This window comes from Rhamphochromis sp. 'chilingali' (genome assembly GCF_963969265.1).
Source record: "Rhamphochromis sp. 'chilingali' genome assembly, chromosome: 9".
Taxonomy (NCBI): Eukaryota; Metazoa; Chordata; class Actinopteri; order Cichliformes; family Cichlidae; genus Rhamphochromis; species Rhamphochromis sp. 'chilingali'.
Genome location: NC_137936.1, coordinates 16,231,016 through 16,254,493, shown reverse-complemented (window position 1 = coordinate 16,254,493; position 23,478 = coordinate 16,231,016). Strand labels below are relative to the sequence as shown.

The 23,478-nt window shown below is 41.5% G+C and overlaps 2 protein-coding genes across 4 annotated transcripts in view; one reads left to right on the top strand and one right to left on the bottom strand.

Annotated features, from left to right (window-relative positions):
• srgap2 (SLIT-ROBO Rho GTPase activating protein 2) overlaps positions 1–17,949 on the bottom strand; it is a 56,729-nt gene extending 38,780 nt beyond the window's left edge. The window contains exon 1 of one of the 3 annotated variants that reach the window (XM_080892009.1): positions 17,368–17,949. In XM_080892009.1, coding sequence (XP_080748135.1) covers positions 17,368–17,434 — 67 coding nt within the window. In that variant the 5' untranslated portion in view covers positions 17,435–17,949. Of the gene's footprint in view, positions 1–490; positions 611–17,367 lie in introns of those variants that run through there. The other 2 variants (XM_080892007.1, XM_080892006.1) reach the window with 2 other exon arrangements.
• Positions 17,950–18,624: 675 nt separating this feature from the next.
• On the top strand, positions 18,625–23,245 carry LOC308402744 (protein FAM72A). The gene is made up of 4 exons (XM_080891827.1): positions 18,625–19,183; positions 19,433–19,510; positions 20,058–20,182; positions 20,287–23,245. Exons 1-4 carry the CDS (start codon positions 19,032–19,034, stop codon positions 20,379–20,381), a joined length of 450 nt encoding a protein of 149 aa, XP_080747953.1. The 5' UTR covers positions 18,625–19,031; the 3' UTR covers positions 20,382–23,245.
• The last annotated feature ends 233 nt before the right edge of the window (positions 23,246–23,478 follow it).

Sequence of the window (23,478 nt, the reverse complement as noted above, 5' to 3'; positions counted from 1 at the left end):
TGTACAGTAATAGTCTAAAAAGCCATAGATAAATACAGGGGAACCTACAGGGAAGGTTAAGACCAAAAACACAGAGCTGTGTCCTGCAAGTGTAGCTGAATTATTGATGATGACTATGAGTTAAAGGATGAGAAGAAGGAGCACTTTCAGTGTAATCTCCCAGTGTACCATAAACATGCCTGCTCATATACGTAGAGTCACCTGGAAAAGATACCATGACGTTAATGCTTGACAACCAGATGGGCTCCAGAGATGGGAGCAGATCCCCAGGGACAGTCTGTGGCTGTCAGGAAAACAAAAAGGTCAAGGGTTGCAGCAGAACAGAGGTAGGAATGTGGTCAACACCTGTTCTAAACTTGCAATAGCAGACTCAGACAGAGTATTAGGAGTAAGCCACAAGGTACACAAAGCAAATAAGATGCTCATTAGGACCGTTTATTATTTGGCAGTTCTCATTAGCTTGAAATACTACAAAGAGCAGTCTTCTTACTTTGCTTTATCCCTTCCCTGCTCATGTTTTTTCTGTCTCCCTGCCAGGTCTTCGTTCTTATCCGCAGTGGAAGCCTGTTTGATCTAACGGAGTCCTGCTGTTCTGGCTCTTCAGCTCCCAGATACCAGGCACACACTCCTCCCTCACTCACTACAGAGGAGAGCTCCCTTTTTCTTACTCCTTCACAAAAAAAGAAAAAAAGAGAGAGAAAGAGAGAATCACAGGCCCTCCAACCCCCCTCCTTTTTAGAAATCAGACACATTCTCCCTCTTGCACAAGAAACAACTAAATAATTCATGAATTCAAAATGGCCTCGCTGCTGTAGAAGCTGCGCTGAGGCCAGCTGCACTGCGTGCATATGGACCATGTAGCTATGTAAGCTATGTTGACGATGTATTTCAATCAGAGGACAGTGGCTATCATTGTCATCACCAGCAAAGCAGGACACAATGGAGAGGGATACAGCCAGGGACCTGACTCACACATACTGTAAGGCTTCCTGGCTGTTTTCGGTAACAAAGGCACTGAACAATGGGTGGTAAGTGTCAACGTGCTGTGTGGTGATACAATAGCGGCTTTACCGCACAAAAAAAATTGTACCCGCCTGTTATTCCTTGGTTTTACTGGATTTCCACATGCTGTTGCCTGTCATGGCTCATTAACTACAGTTTTTGTATATTTAACATAACTATCAGCTGTCTTTAAAAAGTACAGCATCAGGAACAGACGGTGAGAAACACTGTCGAGTTTACCTTGCTGAAATATGCAAGCTCTTTCCTGGATGGGAGCGTACGTTGCTCTAAAACCAGTAGAAGTCTTTCAGCATTGACAATGCCCTTCCAGATGGGAAAGTGGCCACACAGGGCTGCATGAACTAGATCCATTTAGAGGTCTTCCAGTGATTTCTATGATACAATCACTCACGCCTGTTTTTAATGCAGTGCAGCCTGAGAGCTCGAAGATCACATTCGTCTGATTTTGATTTTTAGCCTTGCCATTTGCACAGAGATTTCTTCATGTTCTATCTTTTGATGAGAATATGTACTGTAGATAATGACACATTCAAAGTCTTTGCAGTTTTACACTTAGGACCATTATTGTGAAGTTATGCCACAATTTTAAGGATACAGTTTTACAGATTTCTGAATGTCTGCCCATGTTTCTGCCTTTCAAAGACGCTCTTTTTTAAACTCGTACACTGAGCTCATATTTCTCATTGAATAGTAAAATGTCTCAGTTTAGACGTCAGATATGTTTTATTTGTTCTCTTATGAATAAAATACAGGTTTAAGAGATTTGCAAATTATTGGAAATGTGTTTTTAATTACATTTTACATTACATCCCAACTTTTGTTTTGCAGTTGGAGTTGTATAATACAATACTTGTAACAGTTGTGACTTGTTGTTGGTTTGGATACTCAAAATAGCCAATCTAGGTGGCACATTTTCAAGTGAACTCTTGAACGTAGGTTATTAAAAGTTATTGCCAAATTAACCAGCACTTAAGTCCTAATGCACATCTGTCTGCATAAAACTTTCTGGGATGCCACAATTTATCGACAGGATCTTTAAAAAAAGAAAAGATAAAGCTAACGGTACAATAAATGTGCAAAGCGACGCGACCATAATGACTCCTCTTGGTCCACATTCATACTCAGACTCAGCAAGAAGGAATCCACCATTCCAGGCTGGGAAACTCTCCTCTGCATTCTTTAGAGGGAATACCAACGACACATGACAAGAGCCCCACTCACACTGAGTCACTTGCCTGCCTCCCACTTCAGCCTTTACATTACAGAGAATGCCTGTGTAGATATGTGTTATGGACAGCAACCTTTACCACGCAACACTGCCCTCAGACAGAAAGAAAACAAAGAGATGTGGGTGAAGCAAGTTACTGAGGGAAAAAGAAGAAGAGAAAAGGGATAGAGGTCACAAGAACATGCTTGTGTCAAACAGCTATGCCACAAATGTGCTGAAGTGATTGATGGGAAGGTTCTCTGTGCTGAAGGACATCCTTCATCTTCCCCCCGCCTTTAGGTTTTCTTTGGCAAAATCTCTGTCATCCAGAATTTCAGGGCTTTTCATTACTGAATTTTTTGTTTGGGTTTTTGGATAGCTTTTTTTAAACCTCCTGGTCTCAATTTTCAGTTTTGCACAGATCCAAGCAGAGGCTGACTCCCTACTTCTGTCTCTTAGACATAAACCATTATCACAGACCTCGAGAGAATCAGGTCCAGGCATTATCTCTCAGATGTAGAACACAAGAGCTTCTACATGTATTCTGGATCCTCACTGCTTCCATTTGAATTTAGTCAGGAGGCAGGACGCATGACACCTGTGAACACTGTGAGTTCTCAGGACAGTTACCTGCTCTACTCCCACGTGGGCTCAATCAGACACGATGCACTCTTTGTACTAGAGAGCTGTCAGTGCAGACCAATAACATCCAGCCTGATTGATTCAGATGTTTGCATTCCCAAGTACAACTTCACCAGGTGCTGTCTAGACAAGTTCAGGGCTGTAATACATGTGAAAAACAACTTCTATTATAGTACACACGGTATATTATCTGTATGGAAAGTTATATGGAGACCCACTCCAGCCCCTGTCCTGCATGCGCCACTGCACAATAGGAATGAGTGTGTGCACACGTATGAGGGGTGGGATGTTCCCGTTTCCACTCTGTTTGAAGCACATGGGCTGAGTCGGAATGTGAAGGGGGAGGAAGCAGCAGTGGGAGGGTCAGGGGATGGGTGAAGGCGGTAATCTGAGAGAGGTATCCCACGGTGATAGGCCAGCACATGGTCTTTACACACTACTATGAGCCTGGTGCACAAGGAGAGCGATGCCAGCAAAAAAGTCTTCACTATCAATCACAGGCCTCAATAGAGGAATACAGCAGCGCATACTGAAGGGGTCACCACATCATACTTTAACCACCTACGATGCTTGTTTAATGACAATATGACAGTCATTGCTTCCCCTAAAAATATCCAAGTCATGTTCTCGCCTACACTTTAAACTTTAACTCAGTATTCTGCTGCTTCCAACTTTCTTCATGAGGGGATACTTCTCCTTTAATAAACAAAAATAGGGCAAAGTCACTAGCTTTAACTTATGTGCATGTTTTGGGGGGTTTGTTCTTCTATTTTTCTTTAAATTAGACCCAGGCCCAGATATTTTTCTTCTGGCTAATAATTTGCAGTTGCATCACTGCAGCTTCAAAACACGCCTGACTGTATGATGCGGGATTCTTCAAAACACCCTGTTTAAACCACTTACAAAGGGAAAAAAGCAGAACTAAAATATAAATAACATCTAGTCTGACAAGAGTGAGAAATGAACTACAATCAGTTTTGGAAAAAATAATGGTTCACAAATTGTTTTTCAACAAATCCCATAGCCATACATCAAAACACGCTGCATTTCCCCCAAGCCCCGTCATGCAAAGCATCTAACTCCAGCCTGAACGAACACACGTCTACCACAGAATCAATAAAAAACTGACTGTGGCTACACAGTCAAATGATTGCAGGGCATTTGTGTTAAATGGCATCTGGTTGCATAAGTCAACAATACAAATGGCAAATCAGTGTATGCGATTATTGTCTGTATCAACTGTACTCCACAGCCCACAGCCAGCCACACTTAAACACGTGAAGAGCACATATAAGCAAGCTCTTCTTACAGGTACACACAGAGTATTGCCCCCTGGCCATGCTCAGTGACAGTCAGCTACAGCTCCTGCATTCAGATAAATATCAGACCTTAGGTATGGTATATGTGCTTCTGCCTCTAGCCTCTGACAGCTGTAGGACAACGTGTACTCAAGGTAAACCACATTTTAGGGTGGGTCATCCACTCCAGGCCTGGCACCAGCACCGACACGTCTTACTAACACAAATATATAGATGCATTCTGCAAGGTAAGCAATCAGAGGTGTTAATACAACCACACCCCCACGAGTGTACCTGAAATAAGGCTGGAGAGTGATTAAACAATGCACATCCTAGAAGGTGTGTTTGAACCACGCTGGACCACATTCAAAAACTTGACTGGTCAAAGGTTTACATTTGTTTGCCCGGGATACACGGGTTCCTGAACTCTTCCACTTTGCAGTAACACCACTTACAGCTGGAGGGAGGAAATTTCATGAAGTGACTTGTTGCAATAGTGGCATCCTATTACAGAACAACGCTCCAATTCAACGAACTCTTTGCAACAGCCCATTCTTTCACAATTGTGTGTAAAGTCAGACAGCATGTCTGGGCGCTTTTACACACCTGTGTCATTGGGACTGAAAACACCTGAATTCAAAGATTAAGACTCCAGTATTTTTTGCTCATACAGTGTTTCGCTATAGAAACGTCACACATGTTAACCAAACCCGGAGGGCACCAGAGCTACATTCCCAGATTGGTCGGATGACTGTGGGAGAGATCGACCCCCGCTGTGTCATGCAGAAAAAGCAAATGAGCCTTTAGCCTTTGTGGTTGCTTCCTACTCACATGCAGCCATGTTTCCTTACCGGCAAAGCAGAGCCCGCTGTAATGAGTTGCGCGCAATGATGCAATAAAAGTTTAAGGCAGAGTTTAATTGACACATCTATTTCCTGCTCCTAAAAACCAGCTAACTCAAAATGCGAGCCATTCAGCCAAAACACTGTTTAAGTAAAGCGAGTGTTTGTAGAGGTGGTGCATATGGTCTGAGTGTGGGGCAAGGGGCCTAAATGTGAGGGCTGGCTTTTTGTGTTCTAAGGATCAGAGAGCAGGGGATGCTCCCTCTTCAGAGCAGCAACCTACCCCCTAAACATTTTTTTTATCATGATGCTAGCAAAAAATTATGTATTGACTGTGGGAAAGAAAACGACAGTATTCCCACACAACAGTAGATTTAAACCAAAGCTAGGAATCAGCACTTTAAACAAGCCTACAAGAGGGGACTAATCTCCATCGGAGGAGCTCTGACGCTGGGAAAAACTAAAATAGAACAGGTTCACATAGCAGGGGGAAGAACTCTGTGTTCTCACACTCGGTTATACCGAAGAAAAGAGAGAGGAAGAGGCTGTGTGTGTATGTTTGTGTGGGCATCAGCGTGTCCGTGTGTGGAGTTTCAGAGAGAAAGGGTGATGAATGGCTTCATTAAAACAGCATTAGGAGAGGTGTGAACCCGAATGGCGAGTGCCAAAGTGCCGCGATTGCTCTTTTCCAACACACAGACACTTGTCACAATACTGAAATTCTCTCCTTGGTACCTGTAAAACTCATCCACCCCCTATTACTACTACTACCGATTTACAGTGTTTGATCTTAATGCAGGTTTAAAACACAACCTCAGGCTTTAATAATTTCCCCGCTTAAAAAAAAACTGATGGGAAGAGGGAGCCAGAGGGAGATGAGGAAACAGCAGTAACACCGTGCAGAAAGAGAGAAATGAAAAGAGGGAATAAAGGCAGCAGATGAGAGAAAACACAAAGCACAAGGATGCAAAGCAAGAGAAAAAAACCCCTGAAAGGACTGAGGTCTGAAGGTTCAGAATGGAACCAGGGTGTGTGTATGTGTATAGGAGTAACCTGATTAACCAGACCCTACAGGCTAGGCAAACCTACATTATTCTTTCACATTTTCCCTCAGCTCCTCACAAACCTAGAAAAATGGGGCAATTCAGTAACCCTAGCAACCAACTCTGCCTACGTGCTGAGAAAAGCTGCTGATGGAGGGGGAAGGAGAGGCAAGAGATATGGAGATGGGGAGTGAAAAGGCTAATAAGTGTGCATACTAGACACACACGCTTATTGAGGTAAGCAGATGGATCTTACAGTCTAGAGGGGTTTCTTCACTTTTTTTCTTCACAATCCTTTGCTATTCAGCCCTCATGCAGATCCCTCCTCCTCTTCTTTCACCTAATTCTCCTTCTTCCCAGCCCTGCTCCTTTTCCCCCCCTCCACGGTTAGAACCCTTGCTTTTTTCTTCTCCTGCTCTCTGGTCAGTATGAGAGCTGTTCAAACACAACCTGTTTCCTCTAGCATCCCTTGGGAGTGTTATCCAACCTACTGTTGTGTTTTCTCTCCTTTCTTTCTGCCTCCCCCCTATTTATTTACAGCTGGATGTCTTCCCCCCCCCCCAATCGATTGTTTTATAGAGGATATGAGCGGGCTTTGTCTTTTGCGTGCTCAGCTTTATATAGATCCCTCTGTTCTTAAAGATGTTCACACACACACACACACACACACACACATCCTCTCTCTCTCTCTCTCTCTCTCAGCTGGTTGCGAGTCAGTGTCCGGTAGTGAGGCTCATGCACGCACAGTCCGTGTGCTGTAATCATAAAGTGATGATTATAGGTTTAAGCTGCCATAGGAGGTGTGTTGAAAATGTGTGTGCATCACATTTCATCACTGCTGACAAACATCATGAGAAAGAGCAAGGAGAGCAAAATAATTTAAAGGGGGGGTAAACATTTGCCTTTGCCTTTCACAGTGGTCTTGTGAAACTTGTGAAAACTGGAAGTACAATTTGGAAAAAAAGGTGTGTGTGTTGGGGGGGGGCTGTTATTGACTGCTCTGCTGGTGCTATGTGTGGCAGATAAAGAAAGTAAACCTGCAAAGAGGCACCCAAACAGAGGTCAATACCTCAAAGGTGCTTGGGTAACATGCACATTCACACTGGCTGATGTGATTCTACAAACATCTGTAATCAAGAACTTGGTTTGACTCGATTTTGGTCTTTTATGCAAAAATGAACTATTACTTGGATTAACTTGGGCTCTGGGGAACATGTCTCGCCTTTTTCCTCTAGATTTTGATTATTTAGAGACAAAAAAACCCTGCAAAAAGGCCAGGGTATACACTGCCTTTTGCCCTATGACAGGTGGCAAAGGTTGCAGCCTCTACATGACCTTGAATTGGTTGAGTGAAAGAAAATGGACAGATGGGTGGATGGAGAGCAAATAAAATAAAAAAAACCTTTAGCAAACTGATAAATACTGAAAAGAGCCTTTTGCTTCAGAGCGTGTACACAAGCAAACATTCTGACCCACAATAATCATTGTTTGGATGTCAAGATGTTGCATCCTGGTTGAAAAATAATTACAAAATGAAATGTTGTTCTGGCTCCTGTTTACTGAATCTCCTTCATCAAGGTCCTTCCTGGGCATTCTCGTTAGGAAAAGCTTGCTTATCTGAGGCTTGTTTTTTATTTTGCTTTTATAAAATTAAACAAAAAAGACAAATGATAAGATATATAACTTTTCTTGCTTTGCAAAGTGGAATTGTACCTGTAGCTTTTTCATTGCTATCATACCTCAGGGGTTAGATTGTTTACAGAGGAATGGTTATGCGATGTTGCACCGTTTCAGGTCTGTACAAATAAGCTCATCATGAAATAGTTGTGTTTAAATATGTCTTTTTGTGACTGTGTTTTGTTTTGTTTTTTAAAGAAATGTTAGGAACTTATTCCAGCTTAGGCACCACTACCAGCAGCACATCTGTAGAAAAAAGGAAGTAGATATTTGCGGAAATCTTTTATTGCAACTAATACATGCCAGCTGTTTTATTCTAAGGTAACCATCTACTCCATATCTCTGGTTTAAAAAAGACAGATTTACTGGTTTGTAATGAAGTATGATTCGACACCGATTGCATATCTAGTAATTTCAGTATCAGCCACAATCGAGCGCTTCCATCTGGTCATTTTATCTACAGAAAGTTTATCTGTTGAGTTTCTTGGAAATATATGATACAGCAATAAAAAAAACAAAGCAGATCAATATTAAAAAAAGGATTTGAAACGTATTGCCTGCACACGCACAAACATAGGCAAGTAGTAACTTCTCCAACACAACACTGTTCAGCTTCATCAGCTTACAAAAACCAACTGTCTGGGTGGAATGCTACAGTTGAAATTATGCAAAAACAAAATCTACAGCAGGTAACAACAAAGTCTGCAAGGCTTCATCTGTGTGTGTGTGTGTGTGTGTGTGTGTGTGTGTGTGTGTGTGTGTGTGTGTGTGTGTGTGTGTGTGTTCTGCATGAACAAATAGCTTCCACATGTTTCAAAATGTCACAAACGAGGCAACATATTGACCAGACAAACAGGTGCACCCAAACACACATGTGCAAACACACGTGCACACGCACACACACACAAGCAGCTCTTCAAATAAAAAAAGCAGAGGCACCTGAAAAGAGGGAGGGAAGATTTCAGCCAATCACAGCATGCCTCAGCACTGTTGGCCTTGTATAGGGGTATCAGCCAAACTGTCGGGAGTAGCCAACCAGGGCAAACACAACATCTGTTACCCAATCCTTGCATCTGGAACATCTGGCAGTAGTTAACAGCAGTCATCTAGATGACCTCTGTCCTTACCCACTTGGCCCCTCTAACAGCTATTTTATTTCTTGTGTTTATCATTCACTTTAAAGCACCGTACATGTCATCATCTCTCTGATGAGCTGTCACATCTTAGATCTGCTACTGCACCAGGTAAGAAACAGACATTTCTCTTTTATCTCTCAGCAATCGACTGCGTCGTCAGTGAGACATCTCGGTCCACATCGCAACAAAACACTCACTTACTAGTGATCTGTGTTTACATTTGTGTGTGTCTGCACTGAAGGAGGCCAGATCAGCACTTACAGAGTTAGTCAATTTAATGCTGTGTGTTTTCTCTCAGGTGCCGCAGGAGCCTCACAGTAAATTGTCATACTGAATAGTGAAGAATGGGGAAGCAGACAAGCAAACGGGAACAGAAAATCAATGCGATTTTTCAGCCATGTTATGTCTGCCGCTGACATGGCACAAGACGACTGCTACTGCGCACTGTCCCACACACAGAACTGAAAGGACAGTGGGACACCTGGTTTGGAACACATTGTTCTATTGTGACTTTGCAAAGAGAACTGAGGAGATATATATATATATATATATATATATATATATATATATATATATATATATATATTAGGGGTGCAACGATACACAAAATTCACGGTTCGGTTCGATACTTTGGTGTCACGGTTCGATATTTTTTCGATACAAAAAAAATGTTCATGCATTTTTTATTTGTCATTTATTAAAATTATAAATATATATTTTAACTCAAAAGTACAGTTTTTAAATTTAACCCTAACCCTTGTGCGTGTTTTTTATTTTGACAGCGAATGCGCACCTGCGGACCACTTATGTGCAGCCCTGGTTATTTAGCTCGTCATATTGCAGCCACAGAAATTCTTTTGTCCATGAAAACATAAAGCTGCACTTTCTTTTTGCCTTATAGTCTGATTTGTCATAACTTCTCCGTTTTGTGGTAAGCTTTTCTTTGGCTGTCACTTCTTCACCCTGACCTGTCTTATTTGGCTCAGCAGAACTGAAATGCTTTTACACACGCACTCACATAAGCTCAGCGATTCTCTGCGCGATCAACCTCTCACATGTTTAAGCTGCGGGAGATTTCACTTGTCATGTTTGCATAGTAAGCTAACGATTAATAAGACGATGTCAGAGGAATTGGTGCACAAATTATCATCACTCACAGATCAGTGCTGTCGCTCTCTATACACAGTTCGCACGATTGCAAAGTGAAAGCAAAAAAACAAGCGCAAATTCAAACGCGACTTCAATATGTCACATATTGACAGTGGCTCACCGATGCCAATGACATAATTACCCAGCTACATTTCTGAAAGAATGCAAAAGCATTGACATATATTTTTCCTACAATAGCCCGACGGGCAGGGAAGAGATAGATTTTGGTAGCCCGACTGAAAAAAATCGCTAGCTCCGGGACGTCGGGCTAGCGATATTGCGAGCCCTGTATCTGATTGAGGAATCACTCATCTTTGGAAAAGAGAGTTTATTACAGAGAAATGTCTCTTTCCAAAATAAAAGCTATACTATCCGCTTCTTCTGGGCTATATTCTCAGCAGCATATTAAACATATAAGGAGAATCATGTGCTAACAGCTGTCTAAATGACGGCTAAAGTTAGTAGCATGCTTGTTGTATTTGTCTTTGCACTAGGATGATGTCGGCGTAAATGTGCAGTCATATTCGTTGTGTTCCCACTAGTGCTTTCAGGTTAATCTCGTTGAAATGACCTTAACGCCACAACACGGCAAATCTCCGTTAATGAGCTACCGCCGATCGCCCTGTGCATGGGGCTAGACGGCCAACACGTTAACGAGCTAACTGCGCTAACACACTAGTTCACACCAATGTAATTGAGCATTGCATGGCACATCCAACATACTGTTTTACTTTAGTCCATGACTCGCTTACCTTCAGGGTCATACGTCACATGAAAACCAAAATAATTCCAAACGCCAGATCTGAATGAGGTTCAATTTGCCTGTTACAAGGAGAGCTTAACTTCTGTCTCGCTAGCTTGCCCTGCGCTCTTCCTTCTGACTATGCTGTCTGTGTTGAGCGCTCAGTGAATCTGCATTCGACTACTCCGCCTAGGCTGCACTGTCGAGCCTAGGCGGAGTAGTCGAATGCAGATTCACTGAGCGCTCAACACAGACAGCATCGTCAGAAGGAAAATTGATAAAATAAATTACAAATGTTGTATTGTTCGATACATATGCCTACCGAACCGAAAGCACTGTATCGAACGGTTCAATATCGATACGAATATCGTTGCACCCCTAATATATATATATATATATATATATATATATATATATATATAAACTTGTTTTTAAAAATCTTTCTCTCCGTTCTTTTATATGATGAAAGGCAAATACGGTAACTGCAGGGAAAACGACCCTCACGCATGAATCACGGTCATAGCATATGTGTGTGCATGAAAGACATTCGTTTCCTTTGCCCAAACACAAAGCCATGGGTCCAAACAGGAAGCTTCACACACTCCTGTATGATTCCTGTGTGTCCCGGCCTCCGAAACCTAAGTTGCACACAAACATCCTTCCTGAGTGATTATTTTAAGCTCTGTCAGCATTTTTAGTCAGCTTACAATACAACATTCAAATCCAAGGCCCCCCTCCTCTGCCCCATTATACCAACACACACTGATAAATAAACACACACACAAACACTGACACAGGATACGCCAAATAATGTTAGAGACTTGTGTGACTGACTCACGGTTGATAATTGCACCACTAAGTCAATGCAGTCAAGCTCTAGTTAGCCAGACGTTGTTAAAAAGATCACACACATGAAGCTTTTCCTCGTCCTCACAACCACACACCCACAAACAGGGCCTGTGCTGCAAACAAGTTCAACACAACCAGGTAGAGCTGGGCGATAGAACGATAGCGATATGTATCGCGATATAACTTTTACTCGATAGAGAAATTAAGCTATCGCGATAGACCTCGCCGCTCTTGTCCTCAAAAAAAAAAAAAAAAAGGTCAGCCAATCCAAACTAAGTAGGGCAGAGCCGAACCAATCACAGCCGCAGCGTCACGTCGCGTGACTTGTTACGTACAGCACAAGTGCCAAGCCGCACGTGTGTTTGTTTGGGAAGCAGCCAGCGGGTAATGGAGGAAATGAGTGTGCCGACTAGAAAAATCAACCGAGCGTGACCGAAGAGAAAACAGATGATGGTTCCAATGCCGGAGAGATTGTCGAACGGAAGAGCCATAGAAGCTCCGTAGTGTGAAGGTATTTCGGCTATTTCAAGTCTGACAAAAAACAGAGTAGCGTGCACTGTAAATTGTGCCGAAAGCAAGTCTGGAAATACAATGAACTGGTGCATGCGTCACACTGTGCGCCACGTTATTGTTTCGGTGAAATGAATTTCTACAATACTGTTACTGTTAATTCTACTCTCTGCAGTGTTTAAATGCTTACATATACACACAGTTACTGTCCCTCCACACATACGACTCAGTTCTGCTTCTATGCCCCAGCTTTGTTTACTTTTTCCCACCGAGGCTTCTAGACTTCTGATTGGCCGACATTTCGGCACGGTTAGGAATCTAGCGCCACCTGCTGCTTTGGCATGTTCATAGCAGCGTTTTCCTTCATTTCTGCCTTTGTGTGGACGGGATTATTTTTTAAAACGAAAACGGAAAATCTCCGTTTTCAAAAATACCCGTGTACGTGTGGACGTAGCCTCAGTCTCTGACTGGAAGCGCTAATTCGTCATTCGGCTTTTGTCAGACTAAAGTAACTGTTAAAACTGTTTGAAAAGCTAAGCTATACAACAAGGAGAGATTGAGAATTTCCTTTTAGTTCTCAGTTTATTTGATATTGACAAAAGTTAGTCAGTTTTGTCTGTTCTTCTGTAAAACAAACTAAGATTTATTTTTAGAATTAATATTTTGTTTCTAAGTGGAATTGACAATTTAGTCTGTTTCGTTTGTTCTATTTTGAAACTTAAACGCTTTAGCGGCTGCCTTTTGTGTAGTTTGCAATATTTGCCTTTATTTATCTGAAAAAGTCTCATGTTCCTTAAGTACATCTGTTGAACTTATTATGGGAAATAAATATTTAAATAAAAACAAGCTGCTGATTATTTCACATTTTACTTGTGAGCAACAGCACATTTAAATCTTACAAATATAGTTATTTGGCTTATATCGTGATAGATATCGTTATCGCCTGAAATGAAAAAAACATATCGTGATATGAAAAAATCTCATATCGCCCAGCTCTACAACCAGGATATCTTTTCATCATCTGACTTAACTAAACTTAACTACAGTCACGCCAAATGGTCAAATGACACTGGTTATAAGGTCAATGAGTAAACCCAGGTTTTCAGAATCTAGGAATGAGGAGCCAAAAGAAGAGCAAACTATAATCCTAAACAAATATGAGGAAAACAGCACCAAAAACCACAGACTGAGTTAATAGATTATTGCTATCACTTCCCTGGCATTAAGCAACAGGTTATAATTTTGTTTACTGTTAAACTGATATGACACCTAGACATGTTCTTGTAACACATAATAACTATTTCAGACTCAGTTTATCAACTGAAATAACAGATATGAGGAAGAAAACATTATTTAAAACCATAAGTAGGCTTTAACTATCTTTTATAAAGTCCAGTAGCCTAAAGAACTTGGAACTCTCCATTTTCCACTTGCCATGCCACAAAATAAATGTGACATATAGAACAATTAAATGTTTGAAATGTTGGCTTCCCAGCAAGTTCATACCATTTAAGAGTCTAGACCTGATGTTCCTGCAGTACAGCCAAAAGGTGGAGACATTCGCCAAAAGGCCTACAGTGTCTTACTATGGTTTATAAGACCTTCAACTAAACTTGACTGGTCAGTAAGCAGTAGTTAAGAGCTTAACCCTGATTCCTGGTTCATAGCCATTTGATATGAAAGCCATTGCAAAAGTGGGTCAGTGTTTCAAGTGTCATTTCACTTTTCCTTCTGCCCCTTAACGTGGATAAAGACAAAACAGAGATCTCCACACTGTCCCTGCACCTTCTCTTCAAATAAACATCACTCAACAACAATGGAGTCGCAAAGAGAAATACAGGCCAAGCACAGAACCTCACATAAAACAAAGACAGAGAGCCACAGTCATGCAGACAAAACCTCTTGCTGTGACACCACCTTTCCTATTGTGTGCTAGTGAAAGCAGCCATTTATCCTAAATCATATGTTTCTCTGGCAACCGTAAACACGCAGTTTATATGTACACATAGACAGACGCACATCACACTTGCAGAGATGACTGAGCTTATTAGCCTGCTACGAAAAGTAAGTAAAGTAAGGATACTGTTTCTTTAAATGGGTCTCTCAGTATTTACTCTAAAACTCAGCAACAGTTATTCAGTTCGACGTCAAATTGAATGGCCACTCGTACCCTTTTTGTATTTTTTTTCAGCAAACCACAAAAACACCACGGCCAATCAAAATTGATCAGTGGCAACAAAGGCAGATAGTTATTAACATTCCCAGATGTGTAAAACACCGACAGCTGCTTAAGGGCTGAGCCAAAACGCATTTGAAAAATGAAACATCTGTTAAAAGACTCGGCACACCTTAATTTTCCACTAAAATATTTCTTGCTCCTGATATTAAAGGCTGCCACTGGAATATAGGAAGTTGCTCTCTAGTGTTTGGTCGACACACATTTACAGGCTTTCACCCTAACCCTCGTTTACCTGCCTGCAAACACGTGTGGATTTTTAAAATTACAATAGAAAGATCTACTTAAAGTGCTGGTGAATAGTCACAGCTTTTTTTATTTGGTTCCCAAAAAACTCAATACTCTGAAGTCATAACCTCTCTATCCCTCTGCAAATATGTCGTATTTTCTCTTCCTCTTTCTCCATTCCTGATTCTCTTTCTGTCTGTCTTTTACTTCTCAGCACATCTGTCTGTGTGTGTGTGTGCCTCTCTTCAGGCACTTATACACACACACACACCCTCTTCCAAACCAAGTAGGAAAATACTGCCTAATGTTGCCTAATGTTGCATGGAATACTAAAACTACATAACACGTGGATACCATCTCTATTTCCACCAAGTAACAACTGTGCTAGAACACAGTATGATGGCACAGATGATCAGTGTATGTATGTATGACAATACTGCAGAAGTGTGACCAGTCTGTAGAAACAATAAACCACAGGCCACAAACACAAATTTATAGTAGCTAATAAGCCAGAATAATCAGCAGAAATCCATTCACCGTGTGCTTGACAAACACTGTCAAGCACACTCATCAGTGAGAGCGTGAGCATTCATGCCTCTCCCTCTCTTGCTGCAGCGCTTCATGAATGTCATCTGGGGAGGATTTAAATCCATTTTCCCCATGATGCTGCAGTGCATGGCTGCGACATGTAAAGTCTATCCCTTCTGCCTGATAATAGCAGAGTCATGCAGGTACGCATGAGCCCTTCTTGGCTAGCAGGACTGAAATTTGTAGAGCGGATCTAGCGAAGATTTGGGAAACAAGACAGACACGCGTTAGCAAACACAGAGAGAAAAAGAGTGAGAGCTGCCTGATGCTTTCTACAAGAGAGTCTTTAGCAGCAGCACACAGGATAATGACAGGCTGTAGTGAAGGCATGCTGTTGGGAATGTCACAGAAGAGACAGCATCTCGATGCATCTCTACACACACACACCCCTCAAATAGATATGAGGATGCACAGATTTACCCTATAATCAGTTCCTTCTAGATAGGATGGGGAGCAGTGAGGTAAGTGACAGGAGGAATCAATGCAGAGGGTCGATGGGCAAACATTAAGTCCGCAGTCTGACAAACCCAGCAGACAGTGCCCACAAAACAGCACAGACAGAAAGTCTTTACACGTGCCGCTGGGCATAAACAGCAGTCTAAAAGGACACAGAGACAACGGCGCTAATGCCACTGTGGTGCCAGCCAAAGTTTTCAAATGAAGCAAAGAAGGAAGAAATGGTTAACTGTGAGCCAGGTTACCCTGAATTACTCTGGTGTTTTGTTCAGATGCCAGAAATACCTGTTTTAGTGCATCGCCAAATCAAACCTCTGCCAGGATTTGTTGCAGATTTAGTGTCAGAAAAATAAAATGAAGAATATTGAAAGGAAAGGTTTGAGAGGTCTAAAATAAACCTCAGTTCAACTGCACAAATAAACAACAGCTTATGGATGACTAGCTTCAATGACCTGAGGTTCCATAAACTTGTTAAATCTATGCCAACGGGGACATCAAAGGTGTGTTTTGTCTGCTTTCCGTTGCTCCACACCTCACTGAGACACTCGACGAGCGCTCTTCCTTGTGTTTGCCACTCATATGTGCATTGACACCAGTAATTCCAGTTTAACAACCTTGTGATCTCCGATAACGCTTCAAAAGTATTTTGTTCCTTACTGACTATCAAGCTTCGTCAAAGAACGCCATGGGGAATTTCTTCGGCAGAAGAGGAGTGCTGAGAGGTGCCAGTAAAGAGGCGAGGGCGTGAAGTGGGCTGGTGTCTTCTCTTCGAAATGGAAATAAGAATCAAGCAGTCGTGGTGGTGGTGTTGGGGGATAAGCCAAGCAGTGGCCCATCTTATCTAGTCATCTGGCACTGCAGTAACAGTGCAAACATGCTGTAACACCCACTCCCCTTCCTGGTACCTCTGAGCCTGTTCCTTCCCTCTCCAGCCTCAAGTACATACCACACAACCCCTCACCCCCCAAGATCTGATAAGCACACGACAGTGGGTGCTGGATCCAGTGTGACTGCCTGATGACAGGGAAAAAAAATCAACAAACACAACAATCAGCTAGCGACTAGTTAACAACTCAAACGATCCTTCCTAACAGCTACAATCTACTCTCCCAGCCCTCTCGTGTCCTTGATCACCGGCAGAAGCTGCACCGATGAACTGCGATCGATGAACAAGCCAGGGCACAAATCGATCATTTAATTGCAGTCTGCGTTTAACGCATGAGCGAGCGGTGCCGGTGCACAGCAGCAGCACAGACACGCAGGAGACACAGAAGGGGAAAGAAAACGCCCTGCCTTGTACAGTGTCGAAACCTCAGCCCTGTGGGTCCTCTACGCAAACATACACACATCACCTTAACGTATGCTTTGATAGGAGGCCGCGGTGAGACCACATCTGGACGACACCTAATTTGTGAGCGTTTCCTTTCGCCTTTTGTTGGCCACACGCTTGGGGGCACGCTGATCATCATGTACCATTTATGATTGCCATTATTTATACACACAAAAAGTGATCCGCCACGTCTGCACAATGACAACCTTCTCGAATGGTTGGTGAAATGCAAAGGCAAGTCTGTCCTTTACGCCTGGTAGGATAGGAGAGGTGAGGGTAACAGAAAAAAATGGGATGCATTACGCCAAGTCAGATCAAACACAGCACGCAGTAAAGTAAGCACAGATTTGACGCTAAATCTCTCCGGGTTGTGCTGCATGAAAACATCTGAGGGGCTTTGAAAAGTTTTACCTTTAACTTGAGTCTCATATTCGGCCACGATCTCCTTGTCCTTTCGGAATTTCGCTGGAGACGTCATGGCTGAGTTTGGAGATCAACCACTTGTCCTCGCAGTAAAGTCAAATTTCTCTTAATAATTCAACAAATCAGCCGTAGATGGAAGGATTGTCAATCTGGAGCCGGTTTTTCAAAAAAGGAAAAAAGAAACAAAACAGCCAAAATGAGATATTTACAGCTCTTCAGTGTTCCCGTGGATAAGTATTGTCTCCCTGCCTCTGCTCACTCAGGGCGCATTGTGAGTTTGGCGCTGCTGCTGCTGTGTGCTCCTTCCCGACGCCGCGCCTCACCGCCTCCTCAAGAGTAATGGTGCCAACAGCTTCATGAGAAAGGAGAGTCATTCCCTTTACGAAAAAAAAAAACCGATTAACTTCTTACTCAGCACTTTGGAAAGTTTTTTCTTTTGTTACTTGCCCCGAGCGAATCTCGATCTCACTGCTGCCCGTATGCTTGTCTAAACTAAAGTGCTACCCTGTCTTCCACCACCCACCTCCTGAAGTGCGAAAGAGGAAACCAAGTGGAGAGATGGAGGGGCTGGCTGCTGGTCAGCCCCCAGTGCGCAGGACAGGCATGGATGCACACATTCACGAGTACATACAACTACATCTGCTACAGCAAGCCTTTAGCTTGCATGCTGCAGGACCGACGGGTATTTATTTGCCTAGGTGAGCTTAGTTTAAATGTGTTGGTAGAGGAACACCTATTTAGGAGCAGGTCACTGCAAATGTGGCTGAAGAGAGCCTCGTGCTTTATTTAGCTATGAACATTAGCGTAAATGCATATAAATTCTAACCCTTAAACGGTAACACGCTAGTTGTGAATAAATACATACATTCCTTCATAAATTCAGCTTTTATAAGAACAGAATACCTGTATACATATATTAAAATGCATTCCATCTTCAGCCTATTACTACGTCAACTTTCTTTTTCTTTTACACTGGCTAAACTACGACCCCGCCTCATACCTACCACTCCACCACGATTGGTCAAACGGTCACACGTGAACGACATTCAAGTCCACCAATCAGCTTTTTTCAGAATTTTGAATCAGGGTTCGTCAAGTTGAATTTTTACCCAATCGCATTCAGAATCCGTAATGAATTTGACCAATAGCGTTGGTTACTATAAAGTGTACATCCAATCAAAATAGCGTATAGGGTCTTTTAAAGATAGTTTAAGGAAGTCCCGTTAAATACCAGGAAGTTGTAAACAAAGCTGACAGCTATTTAGTTAGCTGTTAAGTACATGAATGGATGCCCAGTAAGCCGTGAAAACAGGCCAGTTGTTCATCGATATCGTGGATTAATTAACAGTACAGCTTGTTTTATACATATAGAGCGGGTTTCGCGAGAATATATATATATATCCCTTCGTATGTTCGTTTCACAAGCTAACGTTAGCTGCCTTCCGTTATATCGTTAGGAAAGGCTAACGTTTGCACAAGGACATTGGAGCTAGCGTTGACGCTTGCAAAGTTAATTTACAGCTTTATTAAACCGAAGTGAACGGTTAGTGAGAATTCTCAGTGTCTGGTTCTTTTTTCCCTTTCTGCGTTTGCTGTCCGGAGGCAGAAAGAACGTGAAAAAAAGGGCGAAGTCCGCATTTAGCAAAACAACAATGTCTACTTCAAACGCTAATTTTAAAAACAAGTGTGTGACCCAGGTGAACTGCATATTTTGTGACAGCCTGCTCTGCACGAGAGGCATGAAGGCAGTGCTTCTTGCAGACACCGAGGTCGAGCTGTTTTCCACTGACATACCTCCCAATAGGTAAGAGCTAATTTTCTTAGTAGTGCTGCTAGTTTTTGTTTATGTCGGTTTCCAAGGCAAGTGGCAAAACTGTGGCAAAGTGATGTCTGTCTGCTTAACCGATTGGAGGAGATACACAATGCTCTGGCCAAGCTGCCGTTATAATTAATAGGGTTTGTTGTATGACAATATAAAATAAGTGTGTGTGTTGTTGTTTTTTTGTCCTTTAATGGGTGTGTTTGTGTCTCCTTGCACGAACCCTCCCCGCAGAACTGTTGACTTTGTGGCCAGCTGCTACTCCACTGAAAGCTGTAAATGCAAACTGAGAGACATCGCATGTCTCAAATGGTATATATTATATTATATTATTCCTTTTCGTCTTTGCAGTGTTTACTTTGGAAACATAATCTGTTGATATTCATAAGAAGGACACCAAACAGGTAGTTGCATATGTACACATATCTGTACAAATTGTTGGGCCTGTCAACTGTAAGTTTATATGCTGATTATTTTATTTTTGAGCCTGTTGCTATACTAAACATTAGGTAGTGCTTGAAAAGCAACATTACAATTTATACACTTTAGCACAAGTGATCAAATGATACCGGAAAATACTTGTCTTTACTTAAAAATGTCAGTTAAATAAATATTAAAGCCATTGCCAGTTATGTCTGCACATATTAATTTTAAATCATATTTACAGCACAGTACAGTAAACAGTGAACCTTTATAGAGTTTCATTTGTGTTCATGGGCTTTTGTTATTGTACGCAGGGCAAACACAAACATGTGTTAGATAATGGAAACTCACTAGTAGTGTTGGCACTTTTCAGAAGTGCCCCCAGCAAATAGCTGACTCACGTTTCTTCTTTATCCTCGCTCCCTCCCTCTTTTAGTGGAAATGTTGTGGGCTATCACGTTGTAGCCCCCTGCAAACCCTGCCTGCTCTCCTGTAACAACGGCCACTTTTGGATGTTCAATAGCGATGCTGTTTCTACTCTCAACAGACTGGATTCAACGGGTCAGTATAAATTCACCTTTGATAAAACTGAAATGCTATGCAATTGCATAGTCCATGAGATGTGTACATAAGACTTCATAAGTCCCCTTCACATGTGTCTGCAGGCCTTAATCTGCTCCTTTGGGGAGATCTTCCTGAGCTAGATGACAGCGAGAATGAAGAATCAGAAAGCCCATCAGAGGAGGAGTGTATTAGGTAGAGTGGGATATGGACAATGTGAGAGACCTGGAGTGCCAGCTTTTGAGAGGTGGAGATTTAAAAAAAGAAAAAAAGTGTATAATCCATGCTGGGATGAGACAAAAGAAGAGGAACCAAAAGGGTAAATGAACACCCAGTTACATGGGACCAGCAATCCTGCTGTACTACTCTGTGTGGGCTGAAAGATTAAACCATTGTTCACTTATGACCCTACCTGGAAAAAAAAAGTGGTGTCACAGCAGGTGTTTTCCCACTATAAGCTGGCAGAGAACACCTGCCTTGACATTAGTGATTTGGGGTGTGGCTGTAAATACTGGAAGGTTTAAACCCAAAGAGAGCGGTACAGGGGAAGCTTTTGGTGCTCGTAATTGAGTGTTTTAATTACCCTTTAACCTGTGACCATGCCTTTCCTGATCACTTTTCACTGTTAAAAGCACAGACACGCACATTCACACATTCTTTTCAGTCTTTCTCTCATTTTTGTACATTTGTGTGCTATTATTTTAACAAAAAAAAAACATGCAGCTGAATTAAATTGAAAATAACAGACAGCTACACTCCATAATGTAGTGTGTTCTGCTTTTCAGAGCTCATTGTTTTGATCAGCCTTATGAAAAGTTGGGTGTGGTGTGATTAATTAATGGTACATACCAGTGAATGCTTTGCTTTTTCACACCATTAACACCATCAGATTTTTCTGGGTAGGAGGTCTGAAATTTACCTATATCCTTTTTTTTAATAGCACTTATCTTTATGTTGAATGTGCTGTAATAAGTAAAACTTCTAATAACGGTAATCTTTTAATCTCTGGAGGCCTTTTCAGATATGGGACATTAAAATGTTAAAGTGACAGCATTCTGTTCTTCAGACATGGGTGACTTTTACGTTCATGTTCCTCGAGGTTTTATTAAGATATACTAAGGGGACTGACAAAGAGACAAACGTGTGTTTGTAATATTTTGAGTGATATGTCGAATTATTGGCAGCAGCTATTGACGCGTAAAGAAAAAAAGAGCTTTTCTGTCTTATTGGGATCAACTCGTGAGATACTCAACTCGCACAGATGCAGCAGAGGCATGCATTCAGATTTACGCCATGTCGAATGTGACACAAATTTTTTCTACCCGGAAAAATTACTGTCACGACTTTTGCTTAAAAGTTATCGGGGTGCCCATTCAGGCACAAAGCTAACATGCTCAGATGCTGTCAAATTAATGAAAAGGCGCTAACTGAAACTTTGAGTTCTTTTTGAATCCCTCATATTGAAGAAATAGCACAATTACAGAGTGATGTATCTATTTATGTTCCTTGGTCGTAAAGGGCATATTTAATTTAGGTTACCTTACAATCTGCTCTTCTGTCATTGGTGGATTTTGAGATGCTGACATAGTGTTTGCTGCACTTGTGATAGCAGCATTTAAGTGTTTAACACCCAGCCGAGTCTGACTGTAGCAGTGTTCCTTACTAACTTACTAACCTATGAATGGGTTGTGCTTTCACACAAGCCTGTGGAGCAGCTGAGTGGAGTATTCACCCAGAGCTCAAACAATAAATAGCTCAATATAAACAAATGCTTACATTTGTGACAATTTAAAAAAAGCATGCCGATCATGAAGCAAGATCGTGAAAACATGAGCTCAAATGGGTGCGAGTGTCCTAGCTCTGTTTCTGTTGCACAACTGTTCACTTTTTATGTAGCAGCATACCTGTAGCAACTGAGGAGATGGAAAAAGTGAACTCCAAAGAATCATGGGACATATCAGTGTTTAACTTACAGGTTGCCTCCTAGTCTAGAAAGATAATTACTTCATGTGGCGCCTGATTTATAGAAAAGCCTTTGACTTTTTATTTGTGAGCTGTTTGAAATGATGCTTAAACCAGTGCTACAAAGCTCCCAAAATTGAATATTTTAGCCTTACTGAAATGAACCTCTGTTAAACTGTAACCTCTGGGCTGTTGCTGTATATTAACCTGTCATCACTGAGTGACCAGGCCATTTACTCAGCAAGCTACAAAATCCTCCATTCACAACAGACTCAACTCAAAGCCTCTTTTTCACAGTGCCATCCTTAAGCTCTTGTTATTGTTTCACTGCTGTGCCCTGCTAATACTATGATCCTGTCTTAAAGTAACAATGTTTCTGTGGGTGATTGACAACTTCCTGTGTTGCCGGTGAACATTATTTTAAAAAAGGAAAAAATGAGCAAATGTTGAATGTCCCACTTTTTAGGTGAAGGAAGAGGAGAAGAAAGGAAGCAGCTTTTTAAAATGTTTAACTGGCCTCTGTTTGTCTATGCTATAGCCTTTAGTTGTGGAAATACACCCATAAACGAGGAAACTTTTTCTGTATTTTCCACATCTATCACCTTTTAAAAATTATAACTGACAGTCTGTCACACTTTCACACCAAATACTGTCTGTGTGGATACCATACAGTGCATCAGCTAGGTATTTATTATATCCACAAACCAAATATCTATCACCACATACTTACTTTGGGGTTTTTTTGTTTACAAAATTTGTTTACAACTGCTTGTTTTGTTTTGTGCTGTAGTACTTATGTTTCTGTTTCTGTATTTAATATTTAATTGTGTAGTGCTTTGTTTTGTACATTTAAAGACTGAATGTGTGCAGTTTTACCTCAAGAAGGTATTACTCGTGAGCTTCCTCTGGCTAGGACAATTGTCAAATGATAATCAGAAGAACTATTTAAATGGCTGTGTCTGGATGTGAATAACTTTGATTAACATGCCCTGCTGAAAATGTATATTTTGGAATTGCACTGAAACTGCATTGATAGTTTGAAGAAAATGATTTGTTGTTTTGTATGCTTGTTAAATTAATAAAGTTTTTCTTTTTTTTCAAAGTTTCTCAGTTGCCCCAAACTTTTTTTTTTGTTGTCAGTTTTTTTTGAGTATATAACAAGTGGACACTTTATTAGAGATACTGCTCAACTGCAAATGCAAGCATCTGTTTAGCCAAGACAGACAGCAACTCAATGCACCATGTTCAAACTGAGCATCAGTGAAGAAAGGTGATACAAGTGACTTTGCATATGGAGTGACTGTTGTTGGCACAGGGATCTTGTCTGAATATTA